The sequence below is a fragment of the Ailuropoda melanoleuca genome, chromosome 7, assembly GCF_002007445.2.
Source record: "Ailuropoda melanoleuca isolate Jingjing chromosome 7, ASM200744v2, whole genome shotgun sequence".
NCBI lineage: Eukaryota > Metazoa > Chordata > Mammalia > Carnivora > Ursidae > Ailuropoda > Ailuropoda melanoleuca.
In genome coordinates, this window is record NC_048224.1 from 131,011,218 (window position 1) to 131,035,209 (window position 23,992).

The 23,992-nt window shown below is 37.6% G+C and overlaps 1 protein-coding gene across 6 annotated transcripts in view; it reads right to left on the reverse strand.

Moving 5' to 3' along the window:
* NALCN (sodium leak channel, non-selective) overlaps positions 1 to 23,992 on the reverse strand; it is a 288,838-nt gene that overhangs the window by 146,588 nt on the left and 118,258 nt on the right. For all 6 annotated transcript variants that reach the window (XM_034665437.1, XM_019794775.2, XM_019794774.2 and 3 more), the window contains 2 exons: positions 18,055 to 18,222; positions 12,539 to 12,730 (listed from right to left, as the gene is read on the reverse strand). In XM_034665437.1, coding sequence (XP_034521328.1) covers positions 12,539 to 12,730; positions 18,055 to 18,222 — 360 coding nt within the window. The remainder of the gene's footprint in view (positions 1 to 12,538; positions 12,731 to 18,054; positions 18,223 to 23,992) is intronic.

Consider the following 23,992-nt stretch of genomic DNA (forward strand, 5'->3'; position numbering starts at 1 on the left):
GCAGGACTACAGACCTAAGCCTGAACTAGCTACCAGGATTCTTTCTATGTCTAGTCTCTGCCTGGCCTGTACTACTTTTCCCTTTTTGTATTGCATAATACAGGATAACAGGATGTAAGCTGTCCACTTGCATTTGCCTAGTACAGCTTCCCTCACCCTCTCAGCCCCCAGTCTGCACACAAAAGTACTCAGCTCACTCATGTATACACATAAATTTTATCCCATCATGTTTCCTGAAAATTAAGGTTTTTTAAAAATTGATTTATAGAGAAGATGTTCAAGAAGGCTGGAGACAGTCCTCTGTATGGAGCAGCTCGGCTCATGGTTCACTGACAATCTGGGTGTTATACCCAAGGGGTGGGCAGTAAGAAAGAATGAATCTATGCATTACATTAAGTGGTCAAGAGTTTAATCCCATATACAGAATAGTTAATAATAAGTGATTTCAGATATTGACAATAATTTGGCAGTTGGTTTTCTCTTTCTGTAATATGTGTGTGTGTGTGTGTGTGTGTGTGTGTATTACTTTTTGCATTTTTCTGGAGAGTTACAAAGGATCAACTAAGTAGAATATTCAAAACTGCAGTTGGGGCTACTACTTTCAAGATCAGAAGATGTAGATGACATTTTTAAATACATAGAAAAAAACACAGAAAGTTAGACAAAGTGAGGAGATAGAGGAATATGTTCTAGATGAAAGATCAGGACAAAATCACAGCAAAAGAGCTAAAAGAACAGAGATAAGCAATATGTCTAATTAAGAATTCAAAGTAATGATCATAAAGATATTCACTGGACTTGAGAAAAGAATGGAAGGCCTCAGTGAGACCTTCCACAAAAAGATAGAAAATATTAAAAAATTAACCAGAAATGAAGAACTCAATAACAGAAATAAAAGATATACTAGAGGGAACCAACGGCAGATTAGAGGATGTGGAAGAACAGATCAGCAATCTGGAAGACGGGGTAATGAGAAGTAACAAAACAGAAAAGCAAAGAGAAAAAAGAATAATTAAAAAATGAGAACAGACTTAAGGAACTCAGTGACATCATCATGCATAATAACATTTACATTATTGAGATTTCAGAAGAAGAGAAGGAGAAGGGGGCAGAAATCTTTGAAGAAACAATTGCTGAAATTTTCCCTAATCTGAGGAAGGAAATAGACATCTCGATCCAGAAAGCACAGAGAGTTTCTAACAAGATTAATCCAAAAAGCTCCACACCAAGACATATAATAATTAAAACGGCAAAAAGTAGTGATAAAAACAGAATTTTAAAAGCAGTCAGAGGAAACAGTTACACACAAGGGGAACCCCATTAGGCTATCAGCTGTTTTTCAGCAGAAACTTTGCAGTCAAGAATAGACATGATATATTCAAAAGTGCTGAAAGGAAGAAACCTGCAACAAGTAATACTATACTGGTAAGGTTATAATTCAGAATAAAGGAGAGGTAGAGTTTCTCAGACAAAAAAAAGTTAAAGGATTTCATCACTACTAAACCAACTTTACAAGAAACTTTAAAGCAAATTCTTTGAGTGGAAAGAAAAGGCTATAACTAGAAGTAAGAAAATTATGAAAGGAAAAAAAAAACCTCACAGGTAAATGCAAACATACAATAAAGGTAGTAGATTAATCACTTATAAAACCACGGTAAAACATGAAAGCAGTAAAATCAATTATACCTACTAAAATCAATCAAGGGATTCACAAAATAAAGGAGGCCTATTTTTAAACTTTCAGTGCAATACAGAAAACTGATTACTTAGTGTTCAGTTAATGCCCCAATCATTTACTAAAGCAACCTTGTATGTTGGGCTATGTGATTACTGCTAGGTATTTAGTGTGTCATGCTAAGAAATTGGGTTTTCATGACATTTAAGAACAATCCTAACTATACTACTTGTTGACTGCCTGTTACATTCCAGCACATCCTCTAAAATACATACTACTAGTCTATTTTTAATGATGGGGAATTGTAGGTAGTCATGAGAGGACAGCTGAAATATCTAATCACAGACTATTTTTTTTGTAGGTAAGACTCAACAAAATATTTAATAATATAGTCACCTTTTCATCAGAAAATAACCTTACAGAAGTTCATCTTAACTGAGGCAAATATTCCTCATTAATGGCTCCCATTTATTTCTGAAGTTGGTGGAATGGAGTAGATTAATTATTAAAATAATATTAATGTCATATGGCAATTAGTTGGAAAATTGCAAATGAGAAGATTGGTAGAAAACCAAAATATGATGAGGTACAAAAAAGGTCCTCCCCAAAAAAGTGCCCGTCTGGGATTCAGGGTTGGAATATAAAGATGTTTAATTCAAGGAATAATTCTGATAAGTGCAGTTCAGTGGACCAATGATGTCAACACACAACGGAAAAGACAGCTGTCTCTGTGTGATTCATGCTGCGTTAAAATTGCCCTTTAAAAGGAAGTGCACTGGATATTATTTTATAACTATGCCACTGATGAATCACCACGGAAAGAAAGTCAACTAGGAGCAAAAAAAAGCAAAGCAAATCAAAACAAAACAAAACAAAGCCAAACAAAACAAAACAAAACAAAACCAACTAAAACCAAACAAAAAAAACCCCAACCAACCCCTCTGATGTTATAGTGGAAAGAAAATAAAGTTAACTTTACTGCTTTTTTGGGGGGGGAGATGGTTACACTAAGTTATATCACTCTTAAAGCTATGCTTTAAAATTTAAAACAAGGTACTAGTTTCTATTACAGAGTCAGGTCCAGACATGGATGAATTTGGCCGTAAGCCTTAGATGGGACCACATTTAAGAGATTATAGAAGATTTGACACAGTAATGGCCACACAGAAAAAATAAAAAATAACCTCCCTTCCTGCTGCAAATTCCTCAATTATAAATTTTTGTCTTTGGTCAATAAAAATGAATTTTGTTCAGTGAAAATGCCTCCTCAGAGAAGTAATATTTCTTCCAGTGTACCCTTCCTTAAAATAGCTCTTCTTTTATTCTCCATAAAGACAATAAGAAAGAGAGAGTGAAATCTTCAACAGCTCCCCTGTGTCACAATCCCAACCTCTGAAAACACCCTATTGTCTGGCTCCAGACGAACACTGCAGTTCCCTTCTCATCTGTCCCTCCGGGCCCTGTGATTCTCCATGTCTCTGATTTACTCACTCTGTCTTCCTGATAAGGGATACTCTCATCTAATGCCATTACCCAAATTCTTATCTGTTGAAACCAAATGCACCCCTAAAGACCACTCTTCATATAGCTTTTCAGACCTCCATCCCTGGAAGCAAACCCTTCCTCTTATTAAAACGAGGTGATATTTGGAAGCTCAGTGCTTAGCACATAGTAGGTTCCCAGAATTTTAAAATACTCTCCAGAACATCTTTGATAGCATATTTTACCTTCTGGCTTATGTGTCTACTATGGGATAAGCTGACTTCTTCCTTACGCTCTTGACTATGTTACAAGAGGGCAGTTAGTATGTTTGTTCATGTGTGGACACTGCACAGTTCTGTCACACAGAGAATGTGGGCTGAATTATAAACAGCAACAAAACACATACGCAATTTATTTAGCCTATCATTGTGGATGGATGTATCTGATATTTTGTGGCCAATGGATTTCAATGGTGTAGCAATGAACTGGGCACCAACATGAGGTTATGAGAATCAAGAAGGGACAGTATCTGTAAATGCAAGCAAATGCAAACAAATATGAGCCTGCAGATGGCAAGGCAGATGCTGGGATGGCCTGGTCTCAGGTTGTGTCTACAGGGAAAAAAATCTACCGATCTGAAAGATAACCAATGGAATAGGTTTTTTAATTCTCAAAACTATATTAGTGAACCTCAGTGTCTGATCATATGTGGGAAAACACTGATGAAACCCCCTCCCCCCAAATTCTGGTTAAAATGCAACAAACCTCCTTTTAAAGGCCTAGTTAAGATCCCAAGGAAATAATGGAAACCCTGGGACCAAAAGCTAATAAGCAGCTTGGGTCAAAAAAAGGCAGTCAGGGGATTTATGGTCTGTGCTAGCCTTTGGTTTTTCATACACTGTCAGGAACAAGGGGCAAAGTCACAGACCCTTGGAAGCCGGAGGCTGCTAACCGCGACACTCGAGTAAGGCTGGATATTCATTGGGCTTCATCAGAGATGGACCAAAAAAATTTTTTTTCATGGCAAAAGAAGATGAAAAAGGAGTTTGTGTGTCTTGACCTGGACACACACATATGGAATCCTATTCTGACACAGCCAGCACAGAAGAACCATGGGGAATGGATAGACTAGTCAATAAATGGTACTGTGACAATGGGTTATCCAGAGGAAATGAAATAAGATTGCTCCCTATCTCACAGCAACCACAAAAATCAATTTAGGTTAAATGAAGAGCTAAATGTTGAAAGCAAAACACAGCCTGACAAGACCAAGTGTTGCTGAGTTGTGAAGCAGAGAACATTCTTATGTACTGTTGATAGCAGATACACTAGGGAAATTACACCGGAATGCAAGATTATCAATACCTGCTAAAACTGAGTTATCTTTATTCTAAGGCTCTATTATTCTATTATTCTATTATTATTATAAAGTTGAGTTATCTTTATTCTAAGACTCAGTGATTCTATTATTACCTACATATCCCCCCAAAGAATCCACATGTGCAGAATTTCACAGGTGTACATGTTCATTCGCAATGTTTAGAGCAGCACTATTTGTTGTCAAAAATGTTAGAAACAAACATCCAAAACTGCATGCATTAGTTTTGTATTTCTGTGTTATAAATTATCACAGATTCAGCACCGTAAAATAATACCCATTTATTATTTGCAGTTTCTGTAGGTTAGAGATGTCGGTACAGTGTAACTGGGTTCTCTGCCCAGGATCTCAGAGGTTGAAATCAAGGTGCAGGCTGGGCTGTGGTTTCATTTGGAGTTTCTTCAACCCCCATTCAGACTGCTCTCAGAATTCAGTTCCTACAGTTGCTGGACTGAGGATCCTGCATTCTCAAAGCACACAGCCCCTAACTGCTACCCTCAAGACTAGCCGCATGGCCCTTTAACGTGACAGCTTACTTCTTCAAAGATAACAAGAAACTCTTGCATCAAATGCAAGAGCCCAGTGGGTCAAGCACACCCAAGATAATCTCCTTTTTGATGGACTCCAAATTAACTAATTAGCAGCTTATTCACAGAAGTGAAATTCCATTGTATTCATAAATCCTGCCCAAACCCATGGGGAATTCACCTACTACACAGGAGAATGGGAAAACAAAGTGTGAAGTGTTCCTATGAATAGTGCATTATAAATATAATGCAATATATAGTTGCATATTAAACCACAAGGAAAATAAATAAAATGCAGTACACGTATTCATTTGTAAATCTCACAAACATACTGCTGTGAAAAATAAAAGCAATTAGTAGAAGAAACAGTACAGTTTGAGACCATATAAGGCAGGTTTAAATTATGCAAAATGATACGTGATTTTCAGCACATGTTTCTATGTGCACTAAAACATAAAGGAATGTGCTAAGAACGTAAACATCAAATTCAGAGAAGTGTTTCTCCAAGGGAAAGAGAAGGGAGTGATAAGGAACGGACGCTCAAGGACTTCAGATCCACTACAAACATGCTTGTCGAACTGTGTGTGCCCACAGAAGAATACACTTTATTAGTCTTTACATCTCTTTGCATGTCTGAAATACTTCTTGAAAAATTAAAAATATTTGAAAGAATAAAACAAAAATCAATAAACATTGAACTAATAGCTATACTTTTGAAGATAAAATATACCTTGAATTTATCAGAAATATAGTCAGACTCTAAATATATCTGGCAAAAAAATGAAAAAAATGAAGGAGCAAGTTGTTTCTTTCAATTTCTCAGTAATTCTTTCATACAACTAAAAGCCATTTTGGTGGTGAGAGGAAGGGAAATTAATTTGTAATTAAGTGTTTTATAGCATTTACTGCTTATATTGTATAACTGATCTGGACATGATTTTATAAGTGAAAATTCAACAGAGCAAGTAATTAGCATTTACAGAATGCAAATTACCAAACATATGAAAATCATAATCTATTAAAATTCAAGTACCTGTTCTTACAGACGGTAATGTATTGCTTATGAATCAGAAACTCCCCATTTGTAGAGCTGGAGAACAAATGAGGCCTGTATATTATTACGTTAGTGGGAGAGTAAAAGGAATAAAGATATTGAGCTGGTGGAAGATGTACAGTGGATGTTTAAAAGCATAAGCTTTTGTCAGACAACTATGGGAAACATGCAATTTGTGTTTGTCTTTATTAAAGAAAGACTGGTGGCTCTTGCCTGTCAACTGGGCCTTATGACCTGTACAGGCTGTTCCATCATGAAGAGCTAATCTAATTGTCCTCCTTGTAACACAAGCTATTAGTCCCAACAAAACAAGAACTGGGGGATACCCTGCCTCACAGCATGACTTGATCTTCCTTGGGATTTCTGCTTAGCAGTGAAGTGTCTTTTGGTCCAACTTAGGAGAGGAAGTGATTGGCTGAGATGACAAACTTGTTTTATTAAATTCTACCAATATATCCTCCTTTTTTCTTCCCCATTAACAAATTTCAAGCTTCTCTTCTCCATCCCACGGGACCATCTCCTGAGGCTCCACTGGTTGTTTCTGCCCTGAGTCTACTTGCTTTGGATCCCATGGCATCGGCATTGGGGTAAGTGCTATGGGAGAAGATAGCGAGAAGCTGCCACCCTCAAGTTCTTGTGGTCCAGCAGAAGCAACAGAAGCTTGCATAAATGTTGATGGTGTGTAACAGAAAGTGATGAACACCATAAAAAGAGAGAGAGCAGGAATCCACTCTGTGCCAGGTCCTATGTTGGCTCCCCTGCTGATACTATGTGGGCAAAGAGCTGGAGCCCAGATGCTTCCGGTGAGAGAAATTAAACACCAGCCCTCCTCCTACCACGTCTGTTTACACACCCTATATGCACCAGACGTACAAAAGCTTTGGAGATGAGAGATGTGAGAAAGAAATCTTGTCCAAACTCTGCATCTGACCATTGGAGTGGTTTTGTGGTTGTTTCTCCAATAGCCATCCCTTCCCGCATGATTTATCTAAGCCAATCCTGTCGACTCCAGTCATCTTGCTAATGATTCCTTTAAGAATGACCAAGTTACCCAATCCTGCCAATGAGTGATGACACGATTTTGCTGGGGGAAGTAGAAAATGGTACTGGGAAAGGTGTCCTTGCTCCTAAGGAGCCCTGGACGAAGATGACCCGCTTCTTCCTCGAGATTTTATCAAAAATTCTGGAAATGTTCCATCTGTTTTGCTAACACATGAAGACAACACATGGAGAAAGCAACTGCAGTAGTTTGCTTGGACTGCTTTAACAAATTACCAAAACTGAGTCGCTTAAAACAAGGAAATTTATTATGTCACAGCTCAGCAGTGCGAAGTCAAAATGTTGGCAAGACCTCGCTCCCTCTGAAGGATTCTCCCAACCTCTTCTAGCTTCAGATGATTGCTGGCAATCCTGGGAGGTCCCTGGTTTGTAGATGCTACTCAATCACACAGCTGTCTTCTCCATATGTGTCTTCATATCGTCCCCCTTCTGTGTATGTCTGTGTCTGTGCAAATCTCCTCTCTTCATAAACTATCGGTCATACTGGGACAGGGCCTACCCTAATGACCTCATTTTAACTTTAATAACCTCTATTATTTCTTCTTCTTCTTCTTCTTCTTTTTAAGATTTTATTTATTTATTTGAGAGTGAGAGAGAGAGAGCACAGGCAGGTGGGGGGAGGGATAGGACAGAGGGAGAGGGAGATGCAGGTCTCAGTCCCAGGACCCTGGGATCATGATCTGAGTTGAAGGCAGACGCTTAACCGACTGAGCCACTCAGATGCCCTGATATCACCTCTATTTCCAAATAAGGTGATGCTGGGGTACTTCGACTTATCTTTTTGGGCACATAATTCAACCCACAACTGAGACCATTTCAGTGAAATATTCAGAGTCTTGGCTTTCTGCTTAATCTACCTAACCTACCTAATCTCGAATTCTGTGAGAAATTTCCCACTTGTTCAAGTCAGTTGAGTCAAGATTTCTGCTACTTCTTGCCAAAGCACTCTGACAGAATTATGCAGACATTTCAGATAGGATAAAGGGTTAGGGAGATGGAGGGTAGAGTGGTTCCTGGAGGAGGGGATAGCAGTGGAAGAAAGAATCTGGGATGTTGAGCTTGATACAGGATTGGAGAAATTTGCTTTGGTTTAGCATCGTTATTCGTTCCTCAGTGAAAGCCTACTCACTAACAAGTGTTGTGCTAAGCACAGGGGATTTACTGAGCAAGACAGATACCCTTTCTGCCTTTGAAAGATGTGGTGGGGGAAATCCTGAAATATGAGCCCAAAGAGGTAACTGGGGATGGAGAAAAAAAGGTACCGAAAGCCATATTAAAATGTTTGTTATCTTGAGGGAAAGGAGGACCTTGAAATGTTTTAAACAGGAGGGTGCCCTGAGACAGTTTAATTTTTGCTGCAAGTGGAGAATGATTGAAGAGCAGCTGACTGAGGCAGGGAGACCCATTAGGGAACTTGTGGAATAATGTAAGTGAAAGCTCCTTCAGGACCTCTTCACCTTCGAGTACATCAGGGGACTTTCAGTGTGGCTGGAGCTCCGTGAGAAGGTCAAGTAGTTTGCAGGCACTTAGGGTGCCCACGCTGCTGTTTCCTTGGCCCTCTGAGCCTCTCTTCTTAGAATGTGGGTGGGGAAACCATTTCCACTTGTCCATGTCAGGTCCTCTTAGAGGGTTTCACAGCGGGTTGCTGGGCCAAGATGCAATCACGTCCAATTAAACGGTGGTTTCATATACAGTCCTATTTCTCTAGGGAGAATATGCCACCTGGATGGCTGGGTCAGGATCTGGTTCAGGAAAGAGCCACAGAAAAATTCTTCCCTGGGCACAAAGACTGAGGCTGTTTCGCCAAGTCAGGCTGGACCTGCCTCTGCTGGACTCCTTTCTTCACGGCAGCTATTCTCCCAGCATCTCTCAAGTGTGCACACAGTTGACTCTCCTGTATCCCATAGCTCTAAGTATGTGTAAGAAAGATCACATGATGCATCCCAAAGTAAAATGGGAACTTGAAGAATCAGCATTTGTGTCTATCATCTTTACTGATTCGGACCATCTTGGAGGCTGGCTCCCACCAATGATGTGCTGTGCACTCTGGCTAATACTGTAATTAACCAAACCACCTCAATACCCAACCACTGGATAATGAAGGCAATGTCCTATAAGAAGGAAAGGGGCTAAGACCCACAAAGGAGTGTCCTAACAGAAATCTAGCATTGACAGCCTGTGTTTCTGACCATCTTTTCTGATGATTTCTTATCAGGCAAGTAGCACCAACTGTTGGTGCTTTATGTGACTGGGAATGATAATGACTACCTTTTGTAGCTGCAGTGTTTTTAACATTTCTTGCAAAATGTGATTATTTTTCAGGGATTTATAATTATGTTCATGTGCAAGGAAAAATCTACTCCTAGTCATTTCACACATTTAGGCTATCAACCCTGTCAGCTGCAGAATCACTGATTAGGGGGCCCCGTAGTCGCCGGGCTGCTTTCATTAAGATGGTCAAAGTAATCAGGCAGAAAGGCACAATTGAGTAATTGGAGACCTGAAAACGTAATGCTACTTGATTACTATTATGGTTGGAAAATAGAGCATATCCCAAGCGGCTGAGGCGGATGGCTCTGAAGCAGCCTGGTCTTTCATACAGAATCTAATATACTGACTTCAAATATATTATATAGAATATGACATTTGAAAAATGCCTTCTAAGCCCAGAGCGGGGTTGTTTTTGTAGATGATTCAATGGACACAATGCTATGAGGAAAACACTATTTTTACCTAGACTTTAGATGTGAAAAAATAAAAGCTTAAAGAATAATTTGGCCAGTGTCATACAGCTACAAAGTGCTGGAGTAGTGATAAGAAATCAGATCTCTAAGACAAGAAGTGCAGACTACCTGCAATGCTTTCTTATGCACGTCACAGCCCTGATTCACAACTTCACTATTCAAAAATTCTTGAAAATACCTGAAATATTGCTTTCTTTCTTTTTTTTTTTTTCCCGGTAGCTCATTTAGTGGCAGAAATCCAATCTGACCCACGACTTATTTATTGTTCTTATTTATCCTTCCTTGTCCAAAGGTTGATGTTTTGCTAAAGAAGCATCAGTGTGTTGATTATAGGGTGTTGATTCAAACAATTCAGATCAACAAAGGGGTGATATCACCCTTATAATATCTGGAATATTATGAACTCCAAAGGCCATTTGGCTCAAAGAGGTTTTGGGGAAGAGATATAAAATCAGTGACATGAGATTAGCAGAGATGGTAAAAGATGAAGATAAGATTTGAAATTAAGAGAAGCCTGCTGTGTACATAAAGAAGGGGACTGAGAATGGTTTTCTTTTTAGGGTCCCCTGTTGCTAGAACAATGGCTGACCCTTAGTGGGCCTTCAATACTGTGTGTTGAATTCACCTGGCCTCAGAGATGGACTGTGATAATGGCGGTCTTTGTCATTTTGAAAGCGGCACTGCAATTTTCATTCCCTCTGTGAGGGGGAAGACTAAGAGAAGGTGGGCTTAGTGACATCACTGCCATCTCCGCCTGGATCCCTCCCAACCCTGCAGGAAGAGCTGAGCCTCTTGTTGAAGAGTCTGGCTCCAGGCCAACCACATCCCCATGGCCTGACCACAAGCACGGGGGAACGTTTGCCTGGCTGGCTCGTGGGGGAGGCCGCTGTCCCCACACCAGACTTGGTGCACAGTCAGTACAGGGCCACCTCTGGGCGGAGTTGCAGGCAGAAACTCGGCACCCCCCACTGCAGGCTGCCATGCTTTTACGCACAGCCATATTCCTAGCCCAGGTATTTCTATTCTGAGTGTGCATCATCCAGGGGCCTCAACTGAGGCATCTTTCTCTATTCTTCCTGCCACATTTATGCTCATCCACCTGACACTCACCCAAAGCTGTTCAGTGGGGAACATGGAATGCTGGGGGCCGGTGTTTATTTCTGCTTGTTGCTTGCACTGTGGCGGTAAGTGAACAAAGACTCACCGTGACTTTCAGTTTGGCTCGCTGTCCTACAACACCACCTAGACACAGGCCAGGTCAGCACCTGTCTGAAACCAGTCTTTGTGCCCGTGCTCTGGATGCCCCCTTCAGGAACATTTTGCTATCGTCCTCTACGTCTCATACATCTTCAACCTTGCCCTCTCCTCACGCTCTCAACAGCATTTAAACACAATCACACTTTCATCCAACTTAAAACTTCCTTGGTCTTATGTCCTCCTCTTACATTGACCTTTTTTTCTCCTTTAAGTTCTGGAACAAGAATGGCTCACCTCAGACCTTTTGCATATGCTGTCCCCAAACCTGGGACATTGTGCTCCTCCATGTGGCTACCTAACAACTGTTCTTTAGTAAGCGCCTCCTTCAAGAAGCCTTCTTGGACTTTTCCGTTCCTGGTTACAGACCTTACCTATGGGTTCCCAGAGCAACTTGTGCTTGCCTTTATCATGCTTTACATGCATGACTTACTGGGCACCCTCTGGAAATGAGAATTTCTAGAAGATTAGGGACATAGTTATGTTTCTGTTTTAAGAGCACCAAAATTGCCTGTTTATTTGCACTCAACAAATGCCTGGTGATGTGTAACAAATTTAACACAAGATCAAAAAAAAAAATAACCATGCTCTATTAGTCTACCGGTTTGAGTGTAGACACCATTGTCCTCAAAGCTTATTTAAAAAAATGTATTACATCCAGCTGTTACCCCAAGATTATCCTTCCATATAATAGGCATTACTATTTCAGCTTATGGTGAAAAAATATATATATTTTTTGTCTTGGTCATTATCTTTTTTTCATGTTTCTAAATCCACACAGAGTTAAATTTCAGAATCCTTGATTAGGGCTATATTTTCTACATGAGTTCTGTTTATGAATTGATTGATTTTTAACTTCCTTCTTAGCCTAAGAGAATTCTAATGATAACACAGAAGCATGAACTAGATGATCTAAAGACATTTCAAATCTGAAGAATTGTGAATTTTATTACATTGAAAACCAAAACCCCCTTCTAGATTATGCTTATCATAAAAATATATGAATTATAAAACAGATTTCAAAATAACTCTCAGAGACTCAAAAAACTATTTAAAAATTCTGCTGTATTTTCATCTATAGGTGCTAAGAACCCTAGCTTTCGTCTTGACTGGTTTCAACATTCCATTCTATTAGACTATTTCCAGAATTTTAGAATTGATGTATAATCTGACAATGCTGAAAATGTGCTCAAATGCCTGCACCCTGCGGAAGAGACCATTTTAAATATCAAAACTGAATTATTTCAGGTTATCTAAAATATGATGATATTTTTGAACCACTGTTAAAGGGAAATTATTTTGATGTTAAGCATTATTACTAAAATAGGAAGAAGGAATTAAATTGGATGCATTTTTTATTCTTACCCTTGGAAATGTTGTAAACCTGTCCAGTTCTTCAACAAAGCAGAACATCTGCAGACTAATTGCTGACATAACAATCAGGAGGCTGGCCGTAAATACAACCAAACTCCCAAGCTTTTTTCCAGGACCAAATATCTTGTACACAAAATCTTCTAATGCTGGTGAAATCTTAATGAGTCTAACAACCCGAAGAACCTGTTGTGGGAGACAAAAACATACAGACTTGATTATTTTTTTACACTGAATCTTAAGTAAGTTCACACTAAACCCTCATTTTTCACAGTACTTCATAAAAATTGCACTCTTCTGTTTGAGCCGCTACAGGCAAAAAGTTAACTGAGATCTCAGTCTAGCTCAGTGCCTGCCTTAGAGCCAGAACACAATAAATCCCAAATGAATGTAGGAAAACTGGAGCTTTTTGACATGTAATGTGATAATTCAAAGTGCTTTTAACTGTTGAAATTAAAGTGATGTTTTTCCCCTAATGTTCAAATGTAGAAGAAAATGTTTAGCTCGATATCCATTCTATCCTCCCTTTAAATAACAGAGCTATCAGAAATTTAGCCTAGCAAGAGGCTAGCCAGCACTTTAGACCACATTTTTCAGCCCCACTTGGAGCTAGGTGTGGCCAGGGCACTAGGTTCAGACTGATGGAGTATGAAAGGAAGTAATACTTGCAACTTTTGGCCCATTAAAGTAAATCAACTTGCCCTGGATACTCTGTATGCCTTCCTCTGGCAGGGAAATAGAAATAAATGGACTAGTCCCTTTGGACCAGGAATAGAAGCCTTGTATAGAGGCTGACAGATTCAATCCACCTCAACAGCTGGCTTCCTGCATGACCGTGTGGAGGAGAGCCACCGACTCTCCCTGGAAACGCACCAGCTACTGGAGAGAAACAAACTTCTGTCTTATGTAAGACTTGTATTTTTAGAACTTTGTTATATCTGCTTAGCTTGTCATCTAAACACACATACACATTTTTAGATGCTTTGCAAGTATATAAATGCAACCCCCATAGCTGCTTATTAATTAATAAATTCATTTGCTCATTCACTTTAACAAATACTGACTATTACATGCCAAACATTGTATTGGACAAATAAGGTTCAATGTGTATAATTATAAAGGGAGTATAATACAAAGGCAGAGCTTAAAAAAAATTTTTTTTTTACAAAGCATGGCTCTTAAGAGCATATTTATAAGATCAGAAGTATAAATGATTATATAATCCAGAGTTTAAGCATAAAGCATGGAAAAACAGAATTTTTTCATTAAGTCTAAGATGTCAACATTTTTTTATGTGCGTCTAAGAAGAAAAAGTGCTTCCAATTAAAGTATGGCATACCACTGAATTTAAGACAACCACAGATTTAGAGATAGGAAATAGGAAACAGAAAAACAGTGGTCTGGGCTTAAATAAAATATAGTAAGTATAAATATAATAATACATGGTTGTCTAAGCCAGTTTGATAAGAGCTTTAGGTATCTGTGAAGTCTTCTTAGGAGTAGAAAAATGAATAGTTTACTTTCAATACAGTAAAGAACAGGAAGTGCTTTAAAAACTTAGATTTTAATTTTTACACATATAGATGTTTGGATTTTTCCAGCATCCTTAGCTTCCTACAGTTTCTGATTTTCCTTTGGCAAATTATTCCTGCTCCACTCTTGGTCCAAGAGGTCCAGAAGGGACTCCATGATACCCACGATTTGGGCCTGGGGGGAATATTCACAGTGACCTGAGTCAGCCTTGGAACTTTTGTTGGACCTGTAAGACGTGGCATTTTTTATCTCCAGTTGGCATTACTGTAAACACCACCAAAGCCTTGAGCTTCTGGGAGCCATCTTTGCCGCTACATGGAGAAGGTCAGCTTAATAATACTGACCCAGAAGAAAGGTGAGTGAACATATAGATTGAGTCCCTATGATACCCTTTTAGCCTCTGCATCATGCCATACCTGAAGCCACATTTACTCCCCTAGAATTTGAATTAACAGGAAATATTGACGGTGAACCTTATCATTCCTATTGTCTACAGAATACAAATGTAGCCACGTGAACAGGAAACTAAAGGACAAATGTTTAAAGAAGTTGAGAAAATATATATTTCCTTGTTGTTAATTTTAATTCTTTCATGCAATATTAAAAAAGAAAATTTATGTGAAAAATCATGTTGTTCCAAGTAAGCATCATGCTACATACATGGTTAAGCTGCCAGTCTTCCTGTTAGAATTGACATATGTTCTGAAATTAGAACATATTACACTCAGGCCATCTTTCCAAATAACAAATGAATAGCTTTATCATAGGAGCTATTAAAATATTAACATTCATATTAATATCCAGAATAATAATATGGAAAGATTTCACATTCTTATCAGGTTTGTTATTCTCAGACATAAATGATTCAGTACCTAATTATTAACAGCTGAGTCCAGGCAAGTTTACAGGAACAATTTAACTGGCTTTCTAGCTCAGCTTTCAATACAGTGGGTTTCCTCTGCTTGTATTAAAATCGTATTTAAAAGATTGTCGAAGTAATTTTGAGTCCTATCCCAAATTCTAATAAAACAGCCTCTGCACATCTGTGCAATTTCAATAAATTAATATTTAATTAGCTGGAAGAAGCAGAACTTAACATGACTCCTATATGGCCGGTTTGATCAGGATTTTCAAAGGGGTAAGTCTGCATCCCTGGAAAGGCAAAATCTTTATCAATGACTCTAGTTATGCCTTTTCATTTATTTGGGGATAAGTATGCTTTTCATTCTGTTTATCCAATAAAGCCTTTTGATTTTGCATTCCTACAGATATGGAATAAAGTAAATTATACTCTCAAAGATAAGCACTATAGGACATTTTGTGGTTACTTCCAAAGCTTGTTTTCCTGGTCATATTTCTTTTTTTTTTTTTTTTTAAAGATTTATTTATTTATTTATTTGACAGAGAGACAGCCAGTGAGAGAGGGAACACAAGCAGGGGGAGTGGGAGAGGAAGAAGCAGGCTTCCAGCGGAGGAGCCTGATGTGGGGCTCGATCCCAGAATGCCGGGATCACGCCCCGAGCCGAAGGCAGACGCTCAACGACTGCTCTACCCAGGCGCCCCCCTGGTCATATTTCTAAGTCTGGCTTCTCAAGATCACTCTGTTAATTACAAGTGAGATACTTTAGAAATTGTCTGGCTAAGAATATAGACTATGAAATAAAACTTCTTAGTAATGAGTTTCCACCCCTTGCTAGTTATGTGCTCTTGGGCAAGTTATCAGATTGTCTTGGGATCTCAGTTTGCATGTATACTCTCTGTCTCACAGGACTGTGGTGAGTAACAAACAGCACAAGGCACTCAGCACAGTGCCTGGCACATGGTAAATGCACAATAAACACCCACCAATGTCATCATGATTACCCGGGTTTGTAAGAGCCATAGAATTTTGTGAAACTTTATTTCTTCCTACAGGACAATGGTGCCCTATGTTCATTGCAGTCCAGCCACACTGGCCTTTATGCTATTCTTTGAACACATCAAGCATGTTTTCACCTCAGGACAGGTGCTGTGAGGTTCTCTTGGCCTGCCCCTTCACTTCACTTAGTCTCTGCTCAAAAGTAACTTCTCCAGAGAGGGCTGCCATGAGCAACTTATCTAAAATAGACCCCCCCACCCCCACCCCAACCTCTATCCTTTTTGCTCTTGTTTCTTCTTTATAACATTTCCAGCACTTTATTCCACATTCTTATGTATACTTGTTTGTGAACTCTTTGCCCTCTAGAATGTAAGCTTACTGAGGTGGGGCTTTTCCCTGCTTGTTCACCTCCGTCCTCCATACCTGGAACTGTGCCTGGCACGTAGTAGGTATTCAGTAAATATCAACTTGAATAAACAGATGAATAACACCAATAATTGCTCTCAGAGATAACTGACACTATAAAGGGAGTCATTTTGTACTAAACTGTTGATTTCACTTAAATATGAAAACGTGAAATTCAGTAAAGGAAGCCATGCTGCCAACATAATGAGGAAAGGCCAAGTCAGATGAGAAGTGCAAGGACCCACAAGGGAAACCAAAGTGGGCCCATGAGGAGCTAATCTGCTCAGGACAGTGGGCTCTTTATATGTGAATTTGCAAAAATCCTTGTGACACTTGAACTTCTCCAGAGATCTATATTTTAGCCACATATAACTGAGGTAGACTTAACTATTTCACTAGAAAAATATAAACATGGTCATGTATAGAGAGATACAAATGAAAATCACTTAACCATTAACATAAATTAAATTATTATAGATTATAACTCAGGGTCAAAGACAACACTGAAGTTGCAAACTTCATTGACAGCATATTCTTCAACTATGTCTCTGCCTATATAAGATGATTACAACCATGCGTACCAATTTTAGATATTTTGTGAAAAATGGTCAAGTAAAAAAATTGAGATAATGAATTATATCTCATAATCACAAATTCATGATTCTCATTATTTCTATGGTCAAATCTGCATATGACTTGCTAAGCTACTCCTCAAATATTTACCATTTTAAAAGTTCCCATTTTTTCTCTCATAAACATTTCCAAAATAAATATGTTTGCATTCAAAATTTTAATGTATTTCTAACTTTTCACCAAAAAAAAAATCTGTGAGAAACTAGAGGAATTTTGAAGCCCTGAACATATTTTGTTATATGTATCCTTGCTGAAATAGATATCAATATTTTTCTTAATTTGGTTGACTTAATAGGTTTGTAAAAGATGTCTTGTTGTTCTATCAGGCATATTTTCTATAATTATGTACAATGATTCTCGAATGTAGGTACTAAGTGCTCATTTGATTTTGTAAATCTAGACAGCAGCACCCAAGAGCATATAATGGCATGAGTGGGAAGTGCATTTCATATCAAGAGTTTTAAACATGTGTATATCTCTTGCCCCAGTCACCTCACTTACAACAACCAAGCCTAAGGATATAACCCAACAAATGACAAGGGATTTATGTCCAAAGATGTTGATATACTGAAAGCTTGAACCATGATACCCTCTGTGATTTCAGTACATTTGGCAGTGATTATCTAAATTCTAGAGGCTCAGCTTTTCAGCCATGTTTGCAGGATATTTGTTATCATTTTTGTGAATTATGTTTTCATGTCCTTTCCCGAGGTATAGAGTTTCAAGTTGTACTTTGGCAGCTGAAGTTAAAATTGCTCTGAAAATAACAGCTTTGGAATTGCCAATAAATAAAATTAGTGAAGTTGGAATGCACTTTTTGTCTTCTAAGGAGAAAATTTCATCTAAAACATCTCCATTTGTTACTGTGCATTTTCAGAAGTTTGAAAAACAATGTTATAATTTATGAATGCACTATTTATGGTATTGAAGATGTCATTGGGCTTACCTCAAGTTTGTGTTTATTATATAACAATTATATATAACTATTTAATATAATTCTGTATAGTTGTTATAATGGGACTGGCATTTTTCTCTGGAAAGAAAAAAAATTCTACAGACAAATAGACATTATTCATATTACCTGAAAGTATGTGAACTGAGAATGATAAAGATCTGGATATACATGAAGAGTAGTTCCAATTACAAGTAGTAGTTCAAATTTGTGCAGAGATGAGCTAATATATCCAGTAAATCCCAAGCACCATATCTTCAGAAGGGCTTCCAAATCAAAAAGTACTGTAAAAGCCACCTGGAGGAAGAAAGAGATGGTGAAACTGGAACCTAAAGCTATAATTTATTTCAAAATATTTCATACATGTGTTAGTGTGTGAATTTCAGCTGCTATTATATAAAATGAAAAGCCCACAAGGATCCAGAGTGACATGTTATAAAAAAATGGTTTTGAAAAACACCAAAACACCAACTAGAACATAGTAGACCAAATACATCTTAAACAATCAGCAAAACATGTTAAAATGTTAAATGTTTATAAGTAGTATTATTTCTTTATTATATTATTTGATATTATTTAAAAGTCATTGCCATTTATTGAATATTGTATACACAGAAAGGCCGCATTCTCCCATAATTTGTATTTTCTAAAGATAGTCTCTATAATGCACATGGTATATTGTAAAATGACTTACATATTACTAAGCATCATTAAACTAAAATAAAAAAATGCAGATCTCATTTATGCTTTGGGCCACATAAACAAGCAAAGAAATATGGATTCTATATCAAGCAATTTATGGGTGTGTGTATACACACATAAATTAATATATTAATGTGATTTGTGTCTACATTAAGAAAATTAACAAATATTACTATATTAATAAGTGAATACAACCTTTTAACCTATTCCATTAATTCTATGAATTTGCTATTACAAACACCAATGTTATAAAATACACTTATAAACACAGCATGTTATTTTTCCTTTACTTGCCCTATGGGCAAGAATATTCATTTTATAAAGAAGTTTGCAACTGGAATTAAAGTGTGTTATATAAGATTAACTAATTAAAGAGCACAAGAATACGTGTCAGAATAAGTCAAACATATCCCTCTGAGAAGATACCAGATGATTTAAGGAAAATAGGAATAGAGGAGAGCTTCCCTCTCTTTTTCTAGGTCAACATAGAATATCAGAATATTTTTCCACTCATATTACATTTTTAGAATATTTTCCCACTCATATTACATAATAAAGGCCATATTTGAAAAACCTACAGGTAATAACATACTCAATGGTGAAAAACTGAGAACTTTTCTCCTAGGATCAGTAACAAGACAACGATGTCCATTCTCACCACTTTTACTCAACATAGTACTGGAAGTTCAAGTCACAGCACTCAGACAGAAGAAATCAAAGGCATTCAAACTGGTAAGGAATAAGAACTAGAACAAACAATCTTAAACTCTGTATGGAATCACAAAAGACCCTGAATAGTCAAAGCAATCTTGAAACAGAAGAAGAAAATGGGAGGTATCACAATCCCACATTTCAAGATATTCTACAAAACTGTAGTAATCAAAACAGTATGATACTGGCACAAAAATAAACACATAGATCAATGGAACAGAGTAGAGAGCCCAGAAATAAACCCATGATTATATTGTCAATTAACCTATGACAAAAGAGGCAAGAATATGCAATGTAGAAAGATAGTCTCTTTTCAACAACCCCATTTGTGTTGGGAAAATTGGATAGCTCCCATGTTGGGTGCAATTTACAATTTTTATATCTTCTTGTTGGATTGTTCCCTTTATGATTATATTGTGTCCTTCTTTGTCTCGTTACAGTCTTTGTTTTAGAGTCTATTTTGTCCGATATAAATATTGCTATCCCAGCTTTCTTTTCATCTCTATTTGCATTATAAATGCTTTTCCATCCCTTTACGTTCAATGTACATGTGTCTTTAAGTCTGAAATGAGTCTCTTATAGGCAGCATATAGATGACTCTTGCTTTTTTATCCACTCTCTCACGCTATGTCTTTTGATTGGAGCATTTAGTCCATTTAAATTCAAAGTAATTACTGATAGGAATGTACTTATTGCCATTTTGTTACTTGTTTTATGTTTTTTTTTGTAGTTCTTCTCTGTTCCTTTCTATTCTTGCTCTCTTCTCTCACAGTTTGCTGGCTTTCTTTAATGACATATTTGGAGTCCTTTCTCTTTATTTTTTGCATATCTATTACTGGTTTTTGATTTTTGGTTATCATTAGGTTTGTATCTAACATCTTAGCAATATGTTAAGTTGATGGTTGCTTAAGGTTGAACCCATTCTTTTTTTTTTTTAATTCAATTAGCCAACATTTAGTACATCATTAGTTTTTGATGTAGTGTTCAATGATTCCTTAGTTGCATATAATATCCAGTGCTCATCGGACCACATGCCCCCTTAACGTCCATCACCCAGTTACCCCATCCCCCCACCCCTCCCTTCCACAACTCTCAGTTTGTTCCCGGAGTCAAGAATCTCTCATGGTTTGTTTCCCTCTCTGATTTCTTCCCATTCAGTTTTCCCTCCCTTCCCCTTGAACCCATTCTTTATTCCTCTCTCCTCTGTGTTTTTAGGCGTATGGTGTCATACTTTACATCCTTTTAGTTTATGAATCCTTTGGCCAATTTGTATAGATATCCTTAAATTTACTGCTTTGTGTTTCCTGCTCCTCTTGCTCCTACTTATGGTCTTATTTTCCACTCAGTGTCCCTTTTAACACTTGTGGTAGAGCTGGTTTAATGTTCATGAATTCTTTTAGCTTTTGTTTGTCTGGGAAACTCCTTATCTCTCCTTCAATTCTGAATGATAGCCTTACTGGCTAGAGTATTCCTGGCTGCAGGGTTTTTTTCCTTCAGCACTTTAAATATATTATGACACTCCCTTCCAGCCTGAAAAGTTTCTGCTGAAAAATCACCTGATAGCCTCATGGGGTTTCCCCTTTATGTAACAGTTTTTTTTTTTTCTCTTGCTGATTTTAAAATTATCTGTCACTACTTTTTCCTGTTTTAATTACTATGTATCTTGCCGTGGACCTCCTTGGTTGATTTTGTTGAGGGCTCTCTGTGCCTCCTAAATCTGAATTTCTGTTTCCTTCTCCAAATTTGATAAGTTTTCAGCTATTTTTCTTCAAATAAATTTTCTGCCCCCCTTTCTCTTTCTTCTACTGGGATCCCTCTAATGCATATGTTATTACACTTAATGGTGTTGCTGAATTCCCTGAGTCTATTTTCATTTTTATTGTTATTATTTTTCTCTCTCCTGTTCAGCTTGATTGCTTTACATTACTCTCTCCTTCAAGCCACTGATTCATTCTTCTGCTTCTCCTATTTATTCTATTTAGTTTATTTTAAATTTTCGTTGAGTTCTTCATCTCTGATTGGTTCTTTTTTACATTTTTTCCCTCTTTGTTAAGGGCCTCACTGAGGTTCTCCACTCTTTTCTCAAGTCCAGTAAGTATCTTTATGACCATTACTTTAATACATTCTCTATAAGGGATATTAGTTATCTCCATTTCATTTAATTCTTTTGTTGTAATTTTGTCCTGTTCATTTGGGACATATTCCTCTGTATCCTCATTTTGTCTAACTCTCTGTGTCTGCTTCTGTTTTAGGAAAGTCAGCTACATCTCCTACTCTTGGAAGTAGTGGCCTTATGAAGAAGAGTCTCTGTAGTGCTCTGTAGTGCAATGTTCCCTGCTCACCAGAACTCGGTGCTTCAAAGGTGTCTCCTATGTATGTTGTGTGTGCCCTAGTGTTATGGCTGAGCTTCTTTTGCTTTCAGTCCAGTGTCTGCAATCATTCTCTTTGCCTGTTTTGGGCAGGGTTTGTTCCCTGTGCTGTTAGTGGGCTAGTATGGGGCTGCCTAGGGCTTGAGTTGAATCAGACCAGGAATTTTCCAGAGATGCAGTAGCACCAAACTGTAGGGTAGTTCCCCTGTGTTGTCCCCTGAGAAGCTTTCATTGGTGGTTGGGGCCAGCAGTCAGACAAGATGTCTGTCCCCAACCCACTGCTGGTACCACATTTGGACTGATGTGTGTGATCTTCCCCTCTCCCCATGGTAGGAATCACTTTGGGGTGGTGCTGGCCTCTGTTGGGGCTGCTTACATACTGCCAGGCTTGTGGCACTGCTCAGGATGGGCTCCGGACAAGGGCGTACTAAAGGGCAGGTCTGCAGAAGAATGGATAGGTGGGACACGCTGTTAGTAAATTAGGTGGAGAGCGTTGTCCCCATGCTGGTTCCTACAGGTTTACAAGTGTCTAGGCTGGGGATTGGGGGAGGGAAATTGCACCTGCCATCTCTTTTGTTCTTGGTCTCCCAAGGACCCCTGCCTCTCTAGCAAACACTCTAAGATTAATAGAAAAAAAAAAAAAAAACTCCTTCCCATAAACCCTAGGTGCTTTTCAAACTGCTTTATCTCCCTTCCTCCAATGGATAGTCTCTCAGGTTAATTTAGCTCTTGAACATGTCTCCACCCTTCCTACCCTCTTAAATGTCGTCTCTTCTCTCCATTTAGTTGTGGAGAGTATGTTCTGCCAGTCCTTGGTTGTTTCTGGATTATTTACACTGATGTGGGTGTCACCTACTTGTATCCGTGAATTTAGGGTCCTCCTACTCTGTCATCTTACCCAGAAGTCTTCAATGTTTATTTAATTCACCATTTTCCTTAGAGATTTATTGAAGGGTAGTACTTCCTTGATTAAGAATCATCAGGAAAACTGGTTAAGCATTTTGCTACTTCTAAAACAAGACTGCATTAACTATCCTTATGCAATATCAGTATTTTATTGGGCTTTTATATCTACACATACATTCTCAAAGCTGGCATTGCTGAGGCAAAGGACAGGTTTGAATGTTTAAAATGTTAGAAAATACCAAGGGACTACTTTCAAAATATTACAGTAAGTTTTTTGCCTCATAGCAAGGTAGGAAAGGGTTTCTTGTCTTAAATCTTGTCCTAAATACTATCACCAAATGTAATCAAACTTAATCAAAACTTTACTTATTTGTTCATATGTGTATTGATGATTTAGATTTTTCTTTTTAAAACAATTTTCCTGTTCATAACCTTGCCAATTTTCTATGGTGGTGTTTTGTCATTCTTATCAGTTTTCAGAGCTGCTGATATTAAGGACATTAATCTTTGTCTGCTATATGAACTGCAAATATTTTTTCTCTGGTCAATAGTTTGATTTTTAACTTTGGTGGCAGTAGTTCTACAAGTACTTTAGATTTCATATAGTCACATGTTCCTATCTTAATCTTTTTAAATTTTTTCTTTACCTTTTAAAACAAAATAGGACTTTAGAAGGACTACTATTGAATCTTCATATCCAAAACCACAGTTTTTCTATTTATTTGGACTATGTTCTTTCATAAAAATCTCCCCCATAAAGATGTTATCATTTGCTTGTGAAATTTATTTTTATGCATTTAATATTCTGATAACTAATATAAATGCACTTTACCTTTTTTACTTATATTATTATTATTTTTTGTTTGCTTGTTTGTTTGTTTTACCATTTCCACCTAGTTAGTTCCAATGGCGAAAAAAGCTATTGATTAACTTGTAATGATTTTCTATACTGACCTTACTAGATTCTTCTAATATTTTAAATAATACCTCCTGGGTTTATAGAAATATATATATTTCATCTGCGAGTGAAGATAAGATTTTTTTTCAAGACTTATTTTGGAGTTAATTGTATTAATTCATTAGCTATAATGCTACATCTGGATTCTAATACACTAATGAAATGTCAATAAGAGGGATCCATAATTTGCTCCTATTTTCAAAGAAAGTTTTCCAGCATTCCTATATAATAGTTGCAGTGGGTTTTGGTAATTAGTTGCTACCATGTTTAAGGACTTTCCTTCTCCTCCTGTCCTACTTACAGGATTTTAGCTTTTAATTCATTGAGGCAATGAAATATATCACAAGAGTCCTTGATGTTGACCATTTATATATTCCTGGAATAAATCTTAGATGGTAATGCTAACCTGCTGGATTTTATT